This window comes from Lepisma saccharinum, chromosome 3 (genome assembly GCF_977018435.1).
Source record: "Lepisma saccharinum chromosome 3, izLepSacc3.1, whole genome shotgun sequence".
In the NCBI taxonomy this organism is placed as follows: Eukaryota; Metazoa; Arthropoda; class Insecta; order Zygentoma; family Lepismatidae; genus Lepisma; species Lepisma saccharinum.
The window spans coordinates 131,987,135-132,000,828 of record NC_139231.1 but is presented as its reverse complement, the minus strand read 5'-3'; the positions used below and the strand labels follow the sequence as shown (position 1 = coordinate 132,000,828).

The 13,694-nt window shown below is 37.5% G+C and overlaps 2 protein-coding genes across 6 annotated transcripts in view; one reads left to right on the top strand and one right to left on the bottom strand.

Moving 5' to 3' along the window:
• LOC145985419 (uncharacterized) overlaps positions 1 to 2,296 on the bottom strand; it is a 65,131-nt gene extending 62,835 nt beyond the window's left edge. For 2 of the 4 annotated variants that reach the window (XM_083119425.1, XM_083119418.1), the window contains exon 1: positions 2,214 to 2,296. Coding sequence is in view for 1 of the 4 variants with exons in the window: in XM_083119418.1 (XP_082975544.1) it covers positions 2,214 to 2,283 (70 nt within the window). In the remaining 3 variants the exon portion in view is untranslated. Of the gene's footprint in view, positions 1 to 2,138 lie in introns of all 4 variants that reach the window. The other 2 variants (XM_083119423.1, XM_083119421.1) reach the window with 2 other exon arrangements.
• LOC145985420 (uncharacterized) overlaps positions 1 to 13,694 on the top strand; it is a 130,993-nt gene that overhangs the window by 35,419 nt on the left and 81,880 nt on the right. The window contains exon 2 of one of the 2 annotated variants that reach the window (XM_083119427.1): positions 4,080 to 4,128. The exons of the other annotated variant lie outside the window; for it this stretch is intronic. Within the exon in view, the coding sequence (XP_082975553.1) occupies positions 4,080 to 4,128 (49 nt within the window). The remainder of the gene's footprint in view (positions 1 to 4,079; positions 4,129 to 13,694) is intronic. 2 annotated transcript variants of the gene reach the window in all.

Here is a 13,694-nt window from a genome sequence, read left to right as displayed (position 1 = left end):
TCAATCATGCACAAGGAAATGTTAACCGAAAGGCAATATCCTAACTGAGCATGAAATACATTTTTCTCACACTTTTCTCCTTGAGCAATGTTGAAACATGCATGAGTTCAGTATTACTTAAATAAGGCGAAAATTATTCACATAATAAACGAAAGAAAAATAAATGCCAACAACGTTTTTTGGGAGAAAAATAATTTATATACACATTTTTTTTAAAAAAATGGTCAAATTTAATTGAAAAAGGCAAAAAAAAGGCATTATAATTAAAAAATAGGCAGTGGGGTCCCAAATAGGCAAAATAGGCAAAATGGAAAGGCTTCTAAAACATTCGAAACAACATGAGAAACGCATATCCGGAAAAATTTTATCAATATATGCAGTAGATAAAAAGAGGCATTTTGCCAAACTTCCGGGCTCTATTCAGCACACTACAAATGAACAGAGAGTGGTTATTGGAATTTTCTCCACAGGAAATTTTTCAAATACCACATTGGTACGTAGTTCGGATCATAGGCGTAGCTAAAAGTTTATATTTGGGTGTGCACAAAGAAAAAAAAATGAGGTCTTGTACCTTTTTAATAGAATATTTTGCAACACAATCACTTGGCTCTTTAACTGCACTGATGTTTGTAAAGGAATATAAATTCACTAAATGACAGTGTTGGAAATTTCTGAATACAATAAAAATCAAATAGAAATAGAAATAATAAGTAGAATAAGTAGAAAAAATCAAATTGCATAGAAATTACACACACACAAAATGTTCATAAATGTTACAAACAAATACATCAAAATACACGTCATCTATAACAAGAGACGTCTGTCAAAAGGTACAATGTTCTTAAACTCATCAATAACTTCATTTACATCAATAGACTAAGCTCTTTCCTGTTCCACAAATAGCAAGAGCAGGGCTTCCAATCTATCCTGCTTCTGAGTTGCTCTTAATTTAGTTTTAACTTGGGTAAGCTTGGAGAAAGCTCTCTCACACGTGCAGATTGTGACCACATCAAAAAATCGAAAATCTATAGACACCAGTTTCATCTGCGATAATGCACACGTTTGTACCAAGTAATGACATTTTCAACTTCTTACAAACTGCCGCTTATTTTCTCTCTTATTGAAATATCTGTCTTTAATTCTCTTTGATAAAGCAGCCCATTAGGGTGTGCCTAGGCACACCCGGCACACCCCGTAGCTACGCCTATGGTTCGGATAGACTTTAAAATATAGGTCCTATCCCAATTAGTGCATCTGTGCCTATAATTAATTTTTAGCTGTTTTTGAGAATGTTGTTTTTTCTTGAAAATATTCTCTCAGGCTATCAACCAGGTGAGTTGTGAAATAAATTCCAAGCTTTCGAGAGCTAACGTCACTCTCATAACATGTGGTCTTAGTGGTCATAATGAGAATGACGTTAGCTCTCGAAAGCTTGGAATATTTTCCACAACTCACCTGGTCGATAACCCGAAAGAATCTCTGTATTGTACATTCTTACAGAATCTATTCATCATTCGTCGCCAGGAAAGCTTCAAGTCTTACTTGTTTTTTTTTTCTTATTACTCACATTTCATTCTTACCGTCACCGTCGCGATTAACCGCTATACGAATAAAGAGTGAGCTCTCCCGAAGATAGCCTATCTGTGCACAAAGTGGATTTAAAACAAAACTTAAATTTTAACAAATAGCGGGACCACCTCGATGGCGTAGTGGTAACGTCATCGCATTGTAATCAAAAGTTCACAAGTTCGATATCTGGTGGAAACACAGCACATAGAGGTACGGATTCTATCTTAAACTGTAGGTCTAGTCCCAATTAACCTATCTGTGCATAGAGCACGGTTTAAAACAGAAATCAAATTCAAACAAACAGTGCGACCATCCCAATGGTGTAGTGGTAACATTGTCGCCTTGTAATCGAGGAGCCCTGACTCCGATACCCGGCGGAGGCACATAGTGGTTCGCGTCCTACTTTAAACTGTAGGTCCAATCCCGATTAGCCTATCTGTGCACAAAGTTAACTTTAAACACAGCCGAAAAAATCTCAATACAAATAAATAGCAAGTCGTCGATGGTTGAAACTGACATCACAAACACTTTTGGACCAGACAAGTAAAAAATGCCATTCATGTACTCACTTTACGTAAATCTTCTCGCTTTGGTTACGCACAAGCCGGTAACGAAAAAAACTTCACTGCTGTCTATCGCCTTACCTAGCTGAAGGAATTTAACACCCCGTTTAGCTTCTCTCTTCGCCGAGTCTACCTCAAGCTCACGGTACATCACTGCCTACAGCGCCACTGCGACTCTTCGGGACACGGGCAAATGCGAAATCGCTGGAGCGAATTGTGACGTCACTGTGGTAACCTTGCAAGGAGAAAAACTCTCGTCGTTCGTTCTCATTACGTAACTTAATTCTCTGATTATACCGGATAACAGATTCCATCAACGGTGAGCGGGATTGCAAGACAATGTGAAAAGAACAAAGGTTTCCAAAGTTAGAAATAGATAAGGATCTAGAATCGCAATTTTTCGGAAATGCTGACCACTATTTTGAATCGAGACCAAATTATTTTCTATTTTGTACATTTATTGAGAGCAAGACTTCATAGAATTGAAATATTAATTATTTACTACAACTATTTACAGCAGCGACCCCAATTCCACAAAAATTTATAGAGAATATTATATATGGTAGACTTAATAATAATAATTCCACTGTACATTGATAGGAAAAATGTTTTCTATAAACTGAGGGGGAGCACAGGGGGGCAGGTAGTTTTTCCGAAAGACATGGTCCTCTCGTTATCATCGCCAGAGATTGTTTTTAAGCCTCTAATAAACAAAAGGGGTGTAAGGGGTACCTTCGACGTAGGCGCCCAAAAGTCAACCTCACTTCCACGTAGTGCACCCTGGACTAAAGACTAACGAGGCTCTGGCGACTGGCACTATGGCCAGTATAATTTTGTGTGTGTTGTCCTGTTTTTTGTCCTTGTGTGTGCTGAGTGCCCATTTACAACCTCAGCTTTTAACAGAAGTCAGAAGATTTTAAGATTTTTAGTTCTGCAACGTTCGAGTTGTTATTTGTAATGGTAAGGGGCTGGCCCCCGTATAATGTGATGGGAGCAATATAGCCTAAGTGCTGACGCTCCCAAAATTTTAAATTCAAATTCAAATTCAAATAATAAACAATAGTTCTGTTTGTTGCAGAAATCATTGTATGCTTAAGAATTTTCAAATCAAAGAATTTTGTAGACATTACATTGAAAAGTTCATTTTGAGGATTTTTTTAAAAAAAAATATTTAATTCTTTAAAAAGACAAGAAAATGATGTGAAATAACAGGCTCTTAATATTTGTAAAGTTATAATTAACAAATTTTATTCCGAATTTCTAAAACGAATAACACAATATATAAAGTGAAATGAAAACTACCTTGTAATTGTATAAAAGAAAGTATAAGTTATTGTCCATTTAGTAGGGACGTTGTTGTTGAATATGTTTCTCTCTTCTGTATTGAATGGAAAATCGCTCGTTACGTTACCATTGAGTCATGCTATCTCACTAAATTGCTAGATCACCATTTGCCTCGCAAGCAACAGGTTGTAAATTGGTTGGTTGGTTAAATTGGTGTTTTAAGTCCACTTTGTGCACAGTAAGGCTAATCGGGACTGGATCTACAGTTTAAAGTTGGATCCGAACCACTATGTGCCTCCACCGGGTATCGAACCCGGGATCCCTTCATTACAAGGCGACGACGCAATCGGGGAGGCCCTTAACAGGTTGTGAAATATTATGTTTTATTAAAAAACACTACTTTTATGTTTTGAAAAGAAATGCTGTCTTATGGTTAGTCTGTTAGAAGCACTTTTCAGTAAAATGCAAAATTTGTTCTACTACATGGTAGGATATCTAAAATGTAAAATCTTTTAATAATGTTCTTTTTTTTTTTTTTTTACAAAAGAAAGCACTCAATATTAATTTATTATGCAGTAAAAATAAACCTGTTTGAGATTTTGTAAAATAAATAGCTACTATTTTTCTGTTGATGTAATAATTATTATATTCTTGTTTGTTGAGGTTTCTGGTGCATCTCCTTGCAGTCCAGATGACCCAAACGAGGCCTTCGGTAAGTACCTTTAATTTTTTCACTCAAACATGTATCGCGAATTTTTCGGGACTGTACGTACACTCAATGGCAAAAGAAATGGTATACGAATTGTCCACCACCATTTTAATTCAGTCCGTTTTCCACAATGTGATGATCGTGAGATCAAATAAAATCGTCAATAGGCAGAGGAGAACGTGTACTTTGCATCAACAGAATTATATTCATTAAAACAATCCAGGATGTGGAATCAAAGGTAATTAATAAAGTGATGGACAATTTGGCTACTATTATCTTTGCCGTTGACTGTACAATCAAGTTCAGAAATACGCTACATGACCATCAATGATCAGACACCTTCTGGAAAGCGAGTAGCATCGACTCCGAAACATCACTTCTTGTGAAGAACTGGCAACACGAACACAGGCATCCAGAACACATGCATACCTGCCAAAGCCATTGGTAAGCAAGTATGGTGATCTAATTTTCAACTACTTCCTGGAGTAAAAAATGGACGAATTATTTCACTGAATTCGAATTTATCCTTTTTATAGCATTTGATTCAAGGCATAATCGTCGCAGAATTTATGCTATTTTTTTATATTATTATTATTTTATGCAAAGAAGGGAGGTGCGACCATTATGTGAAGCTTTTCTTTTTTAAGAATTGTACCTGTAATTTAAATAATTTATTACTAAACTGCCTTTGGTCCAAGATTAGACTCGTGAATATACGTTAAAATTGAATACAGTTCATATCAACGCACACCCTTTCTTCGTGACAGCTTAGTGAACATTTTTCCGGTCTGAAAAAAAAGTTGACATTAGTTGTTATTGATTTGAGAATCATGGTCGAAATATTGCACTTGAGACAATTTTTACGGTGTTTCGAAATACGGTCTTATAAAATTTAACCTTCTGCACATGTGCCCGAAGATTCTGCGTCGCTATCATCGGTTTCGTTTTCTGACGAATCGATGCGACGATTACTCAATGAAAACTAATTTTAGGACTGGGGGAAAAAGAAAAAAAAAACACATTATTATGCGGTGAAATACGGAACTCTCATTTTCTTCCAAAAATATTTTTCTCTCGCACTCTTTCGATTTCTCTCCTATCTTCCTCTCTCTTTGTTTTTCGATTTCTGACATTTTCTGATATTTTTTCTGTCTTTCCTCTCCTGTGTTTCTTTCTGTATCAAGTTTTCATTCCCCTACTTTCTAAATCACTTTTCTCTCTTCTCGTTTCTATTATTGGTTTCTCTTTTTCTCTAATTCCAGCTCATTTTTTCTCTAGTAAAATGCTCGGGATTTTCATACTTTTCTCCATAGCTGCCTCAGTCAAACACGAACTTTCAGGATGCAAATTCCAGTAAATTGATCATCATTGCGGACATAAGGAATGAACTAAATGTACTCTTTCCAACTTAAATCCCAGAGAGAGAGAGCATGTTACTTGCAATACTTTCGCCTAACTGCTAATTCTGGTTTGTGCATTACATCTATCCTTATCGTGCCTTAATATTAACCAGACCGCTTTTCGGAATGTCGGATTTTTGCAGGCTCCCTGACCTTCACTGGAAATAACGGAGTTAAGTTTAAGCTCACGTTGCAGCACGTTGTAAAATTCATGCATCCATGGGACGTCATGGCCTGGAAATGTTTCACGGTTCTTTAAAGAGCACAGCTATTCAAAACCTACATAATCTGTGAAGGTCATGATATTATTCTTTGTCGACGAAGAATCCACAACTTGCGTTTGTGGACTTAAAATAGATTTGGAAACTACATCCCTCTGTGGCCCCTCTCCCTATAAATCCAGACCTGCCAATACAGCATTGATCCTTATGTGATTGGTCTAAGGAGATCGGAAAAGCACTTTTTTGCTTATTTCGGTACGTAATTACAAGTAATATACAGCTGTCACACTTTTTAAAATTAACTGACACTTGTCAAGGTAAGACAGCCGACCTCCGTAGCGGAGTGATTATCACAGCGCGCCCCGGGTTCGAATGCCGACCTGGGCATGGGTGTTCTTTGGGTGTTCCCTTCTTCAATTTCATCATATCATTACTCATCATCATTTCCGCGATTAGCCAAAGTAGCAGAAAAGTGACGTAAAATAAATAAACAAAGTAACACAAAGAGTTATGCTATTTTTCAGATCTCTCGATTTTATCTAAAAATTTCATTGTTATAGGCTACGGGTATATTATTCCCCCGGATGGCGATAAAACTGTGCGAGAAAGATGAAATGTCTCTCTCCGTTCACTAAAAGAGTGTAGTCAATGTAAAAAAAAAAAAAAAAATCCCGTGACATGTGAGAAATCGTATTGGCTAATTACGATGCTACCTGTTCAAAGAGACATTTTGCTCGTACAAACATACCACTTAACTTATTTCTGTGCGGGTTTAAAGCGTTGCCACCTCTCCCAGACTACTTTGTGTCAATGTTTTGTGGAATGTGTGGATGTGAATTACCAAATAATTTAGTGGTTTAATTTAATAATTAACGTAGCTAATTTGTACCGTTAGGTTAACTGCAACTGTGACGACTTATAGGATGGAAGGAAAGAGACAAGAACTGCCCCTCGTTCAATAATCTGTAGCAATTGCTTGAAGAGAATCATTGGGAGACAGATTGAGAAGCGCATCCTTGGACTAGCGTCGTCACCAGCGGCTATAGCCCCCTCTCCTGCCCACTCCAATCGCTTGCATGAGAAATTTTCAGAATCACACGCAGATGTAAAGAGATAGAGAGAGGAACAATGAAAGAGAGGAGATAAAGATGAAAATAAATAAATGGATATGATTAGAGTAAATTGGGAAGATAAAAAGGAGAAAGAAAGACTAAAAAAGGAGAAGAGACAATGACAATGACAAGAGAACGGAGAGACAATGAAAAAAAGAAGCAAACGAAGAGAAAGAAAAAGATGAAGAGATGGAATTGGAGAATCATAGTAAGAAGGAAAACAGAAACAAGGAGAAGGAGATATAAACAGAAATGGAGAAAGAAGAAGAAACAAAAGGGAAAGAGACAGACAAAGAAAGAGATAGAAATATGGAAAGAAAAGGAGGAACAGAGTAAGAAGGGAAAAGAGATATAGGAGAAAGAGAGAATAGAATCGAAGGAAGAAAAAGGTTTGAGTTTGAGTTGGTGTTTTTGAAGTCCACTTTATGCACAGTAAGGCTAATCGGGACTGGACCTACAGTTTCAAGTGGGATCCGAAACACTATGTGCCTCCACCGGGTATCGAACCCGGGACCCCTTGATTACAAGGAGGCGACGCTACCACTGCGCCATCGGGAAGAAAGAGGGAGAGGCAATGAAAGAAAGAAATGAACAGAGAGAGAAAGATGAAAAGATGGAAGGAGAGAAACATGGGAAGGAAAACAAGGAGAGGAAATAGAAAGAAATGAAGAGAGAAAGAGAGAGATAATAGAAAGATAAATATGGAGAGAAGAAGGAAGAACAGAGTGAGAAGGAAACAGAGAAACAAGAAAAAGAGAGGGCATAGAGACAAGAAAGATTGAGACACAATGGCATAGAGGGAGAAATGTAAAGAAGTCGTATTCTACAGTTTTCCTGATTAGTAGAGCCCGGAAGTTTGGCAAAATGCCTCTTTTTATCTACTGCATATATTGATAAAATTTTTCCGGATATACGTTTCTTATGTTGTTTCGAATATTTTGGAAGCTTTTTCATTTTGCCTATTTTGCCTATTTGGGACCCCAATGCCTATTTTTAATTATAATGCTTTTTTTTTGCCTTTTTCAATGAAATTAGACATTTTTTAAAAAAAATGTGTATATAAATTATTTTTCTCCCAAAAAACGTTGTTGGCATATATTTTTCTTCCGTTTATTATGTGAATAATTTTCGCCTTATTTAAGTAATATTGAACTCACGCATGTTTCAACATTGCTGAAGGAGAAAAGTGTGAGAAAAAAGTATTTCATGCTGAGTCAGGATATTGCCTTTCGGTTAACATTTCTTGTGCATGATTGACTGCTGAAGTGGACAGGTTGATTTCGAACACAAAGAAAATATTTCTGAAACCTCCCTCTCGAACCCGAAAATTTCAGGAAGTTGCGATTGAGCTTAGTTTACCTCAGCAACCAGTCTTGACGAGATAGGGAACCTGGATATCAGCAGCTATATATTATGCTAACAACCTTCAAAAAATCAGTGAGGTGATCGATGCTCTTCCAGAAAATGAAGCGGCTTCAATTCGTGAAGTGAAAAAACTCCTGTGCTATTCAAGTTTACTTTTGCACATTATGGTGCATTGCCAGAGACAATTACAATTATAGCATCTATGAAAATCTTCGAGGAATCTATGCAGCAGATGATGGAAGTGCCAGGAGAAAAGGGGTGAGCTGTTGCGGAAAAGTGCTAACGGGTAGTGAGTGCAAATGAGGACTTGAAACAATTGAAAACAATTTGTGAAATTCTAAAAGGTGAAAATGCTGTTACCAAAATGAGTCCAGCTACATTAGCTTGTTATATGTATGCTCCAATAACTTCTGTCGAAGTAGAAAGATCATTTTCTATTATGAAAAACATTCTCTCTGACAGACGACTATCAAAGAATGTTTAGAACTTAAAAAGCACCTTGTAGTTATGTGCAATCAAGACGGAGAAAATTGAAATGCTCTTCCCAATTTAGATTTTAACATTTTGCCAGAAATTATAGATAAAAGTAAGCGACTTCTAAATGTGCCTTTTTCGGTTTATTTTGCCTTTTTTTTCATTTTTAGTGCCTATTTACCACATTATAAATGCCTTTTTGCCTGCCTATTTTAACGAAAATAAATGCCTGAACTTCCGGGCTCTACTGATTAGGGTAAACAGATTCAGCCGCTTTCGGGGGTCGCCAATCAGTGGCGTCCCTTTTGAGTAGCACCAAAACCTTTTTTCTGTATGTACAAGTGTCAGTATTTGTATTTAAAAGAGTTGGATTTGTGTAGACAAAAATTAATGTTGAAGTCACTGCTGCATAACCTCATTGTTTTCGGGAGGAAATTGGAGAGCTACGAGTGAGGAGCGTAACACGGTCACGCATATCTCCTATAACGGCTGAGGGTTCGACGTGCTGACCCCACGTCGCCCCATTACCGGTTGAAGATCTCCACACCTAGGTAGAATTGTGGGAGGAAGACTGGCAGTCTGTAGATAGGCCAAAGTCCTTTGAGGGCTGACGAGCCACGGGTTATTATTATTATTTATTATTATGTAGGTAATAAATAAATACCTATAATGAACGTGTTCTTTAACAGTAACACTTAAGGTATTAGAAAATAAGGATATTATCCCCGTTAAAACCATATATATTCAACATGGTCATTTTCTTATTTGATTTAATTTGATGTTTTAAGTCCACTTTATGTACAGTAGGGCTAATCGGGTCTGGACCTACAGTTTAAAGTGGGATCCGAACCACTTGTGTCAACATTTATTTTTAATTTTTTTATTGAGGGATGGTGGGAGGATTAGGGTGGAAGGTTAGGGGGTTGGTAGGTTAGAAATTGGAGGGCGCCAAAAGACCACCCCGCCCGGGTAAAAGTTTTTATTTCTACATTCTCGTGTAGTTTATCAGCAGCTTGACTTTTCACCAGTTGAGTAACAGTAGATGGCAACACTGCTGCATGGTTTCTGCGCGGGGACAGCAACAGCTTAGACCAAGATGGACCAATTTTGTCGCCCTAAATTCGTGCGCTCCTAGATTCAGGCCTACTGAGCCTAAGCCTAAATCTGACCCTGGTGAAGTTGTAGGGTCTTTTTATGAGCTTTATAATTTGGACCAACAAGGTCGATCTGAATAAAGAATGAACCAATTGTCAAGCAGCTGGTGTACACAAATCAAGTGATCATATTGACATCGTGCTTACAGACTTTGTACTTACAGTGAATAGAGATTAGGTATGTTATAAACGGAGCAGTTTCCAAGACGACATTCTCCAGGAATATTTCTGTAACCTTGAGTATTGCTGTCGGCTTGATTCAATAAACTGAACTCTCTCCAGATTATTTTCTGGCAGTGAATTAACGGAAAGCAAAGGATTGGTTTATACGGTTGTTTACGCTCTTCCGTCAGTGCTCCTTCTCTCCGTCTGCAGTGTTGCCGCAACCTGAGGATAAGATTTCCCTTCAGCAGGGACAAAAACCCTTTCGGATTTAATTTTATGTCATGTTCTTTTAAAGTCAAAATCAAGATCGCAAAATTATTATTACAAGAATTTTCACTCTTTGCTACTACATACAATTTATTATTGCTAATTACAGTAAATTTTTCCGTAACAAATTCTGAAACATGCTTAGCTTATTAAGAAAATAATATTATTGTATTTGAAGAATATCCACTTTAAATAAACCATAAATAAATTTCTGAAAATTCTTCCAAGTAATATAATGAAACAGATTATTTGATTTGATTACGTACTTGATGCAAAATGTTTACTAAACCAATGGGAGGTGATTGGACCCGTTAAGTTCTACCCACGCCGATCTCCGTGGCGAAATGGTTAGCGCAACGTGCTAAGACGCCAAGGGTCCCGGGTTCATATCCCGGCCTGGGCAAGGGTGTTATTTGTATTTGTAACTATCAATTTCATAATAACATTACTCATTCTAATCTTCGCCATTAGCCAAAAGTTGCAGAGGAAAGCCAAGTAATATAAACGACATGAATCAATCAATCCTTCCCATATATACTGCCATGGTTTCATCCCATCACGCTTCTTCATCACGTCGTGATTTTCCAAAAGTGGGAGAGAAGCAAGAAGCAGGGTTCGTCCAGGAACCCCTAAATTTTAATGGGTTCTATTGGGTTCCGCTGCGGGACCGGAAACTTTTTTCTCTCGCACAATTTAAATTCGGTCCAAGTTGCGTATTGTTTCACTGAAAAAAGGTTCCTGGACCGTATTTAAATTCATCCGGAAAAAAAGGTTCCTGGACCGTATTTAAATTCATCCGGAAAAAAAGGTTCCTGGACCGTATTTAAATTTTTTTTAAAAAAAAGGTTCCTGGACCGTATTTAAATTCATCCGAAAAAAAAGGTTCCTGGACCGTATTTAAATTCATCCGGGAAAAAAAGGTTCCTGGACCGTATTTAAATTCATCCGGAAAAAAAGGTTCCTGGACCGTATTTAAATTCATCCGGAAAAAAGGTTCCTGGACCGTATTTAAATTCATCCGGAAAAAAAGGTTCCTGGACCGTATTTAAATTCATCCGGAAAAAAAGGTTCCTGGACCGTATTTAAATTCATCCGGAAAAAAAGGTTCCTGGACCGTATTTAAATTCATCCGGAAAAAAAGGTTCCTGGACCGTATTTAAATTCATCCGGAAAAAAAGGTTCCTGGACCGTATTTAAATTCATCCGGAAAAAAAGGTTCCTGGACCGTATTTAAATTCATCCGGAAAAAAAGGTTCCTGGACCGTATTTAAATTCATCCGGAAAAAAGGTTCCTGGACCGTATTTAAATTCATCCGGAAAAAAAGGTTCCTGGACCGTATTTAAATTCATCCGGAAAAAAAGGTTCCTGGACCGTATTTAAATTCATCCGGAAAAAAAGGTTCCTGGACCGTATTTAAATTCATCCGGAAAAAAAGGTTCCTGGACCGTATTTAAATTCATCCGGAAAAAAGGTTCCTGGACCGTATTTAAATTCATCCGGGAAAAAAGGTTCCTGGACCGTATTTAAATTCATCCGGAAAAAAAGGTTCCTGGACCGTATTTAAATTCATCCGGAAAAAAAGGTTCCTGGACCGTATTTAAATTCATCCGGAAAAAAAGGTTCCTGGACCGTATTTAAATTCATCCGGAAAAAATGTTCCTGGACCGTATTTAAATTCATCCTGAAAAAAAGGTTCCTGGACCGTATTTAAATTCATCCGGAAAAAAAGGTTCCTGGACCGTATTTAAATTCATCCGGAAAAAAAGGTTCCTGGACCGTATTTAAATTCATCCGGAAAAAAAGGTTCCTGGACCGAATTGAAATACTTTACAAATAAGAAGGTTCTTTACGGTCCATTTACGCTTGCTGAATTTCTCTCCTGGACCGGAATTGAATTTATTTACAATTCCTGGAACTTTAACAACACTGGCAAGAAGAAACAAATTTCCCCGCACTTAGGAAAATTTCCCTCCATGTGGCAGCACTTTCTGGTTGGTCTGGCTGAGTTGTTGGTAGCAGATGGACTTTGCGCCTGCTGCCTTCTCCTAAAAGAAGATCCCGTCCTACTTCCTGGACGTACCCAACCGAGGCTGTAAGCAAAAACCACACGAAGTGATTTTGTTTATCAACCGAGCCTCTGGCCGCCATCCAAAGTGGATCTTTTTAGAGGCGTCGTTGGCCTTTCCCTAATCCTCCGCTGCATCCCACGTTCTCGTTAGTATTGCGTGGGATAGGCGGAGAACTAGCGAAAAGAATCCTGTTGCTACGGTAAATTCTCCTCTCTCTCCTCCAAATGTATTGGATTCATATCCCTTGAAGCCAGGGAGAGAATAAAAAAAAAGGGGGGAAGGGAACATAGCAGAGGTCTCCCGCACCTGAATGTGAGCTGTAACTTATATACCTTATTTCCCCTTTTACAATAGATAATATGTATAATTTTCACACACAAAGTGCCCAACGCATGAAGTTTCATCACCACTACTCTCTTACACAATTGCCTTCATTATGCTGGTTAACACCTTTGAAGCTTCCACAAAGTATTAAATCCGGGACTTTGCACAAGAAAACTAACCATTTGTCTATTATTATAATTATTATTATTATCTTTGATTATTATCTGGGTATTTCATTTTTTGTTTCCCTTGATAACATCAAGTTGATATATCTTTTCAGTTTCTAACATTAGTTTCCAATTCAATCACGAACAAAAACACCCATGTCTGACCAAACATTCGAACCCGTGGAGCCTCTAATGTTTTAGGTCGCTACGCCGCTGTCACGGAGGTCGACAGTGCCAGTTATACACAGGGTTGTCAAACACAGGACTTCCAGTAATCTACAATTTGATTTTATGTCCTCTGAAAGTTTATATTATACATAATTCAATATACTTATAATACGTATCAGAATATATAAAATATGAGATCACTGTAGTTTGTTAAGCTGGTTGTTACTTCCAGTTGAGTGTGTGTCCTACAGGGTGGTCCATATGTCTTGTTACCCCCATAATTTTACATAACTTGATAATAATACAACTTTATAATAATACAATATAATATAATGAAGTGTAAGGTAGCCATTCATTCCATATGTCGTGTGACACCATCAATTTTACATAATTTTATATTATGATAACAACAATATAACAATTTGTAAGACGTATGGATTCAGCGTCAACCAGGATGTTGTTTACGCATCCAAAAGGTCAGTATGACCACCATTATTTTCATGGCACAAAATGACACGGCGCCATGACCTGTGCGAGATTTTACGAAGCAAATTTTTCGTGATTGTTGTCTGAAAGGCTGCCCTAATAGCGTCCTTTAATTGTTCTGTTGTTTGGTATCGTTGTTGTGATACCTTTTCCTTAATAATGCCCCAGAAGGCATTGTCACAAGACGAGAGATCAG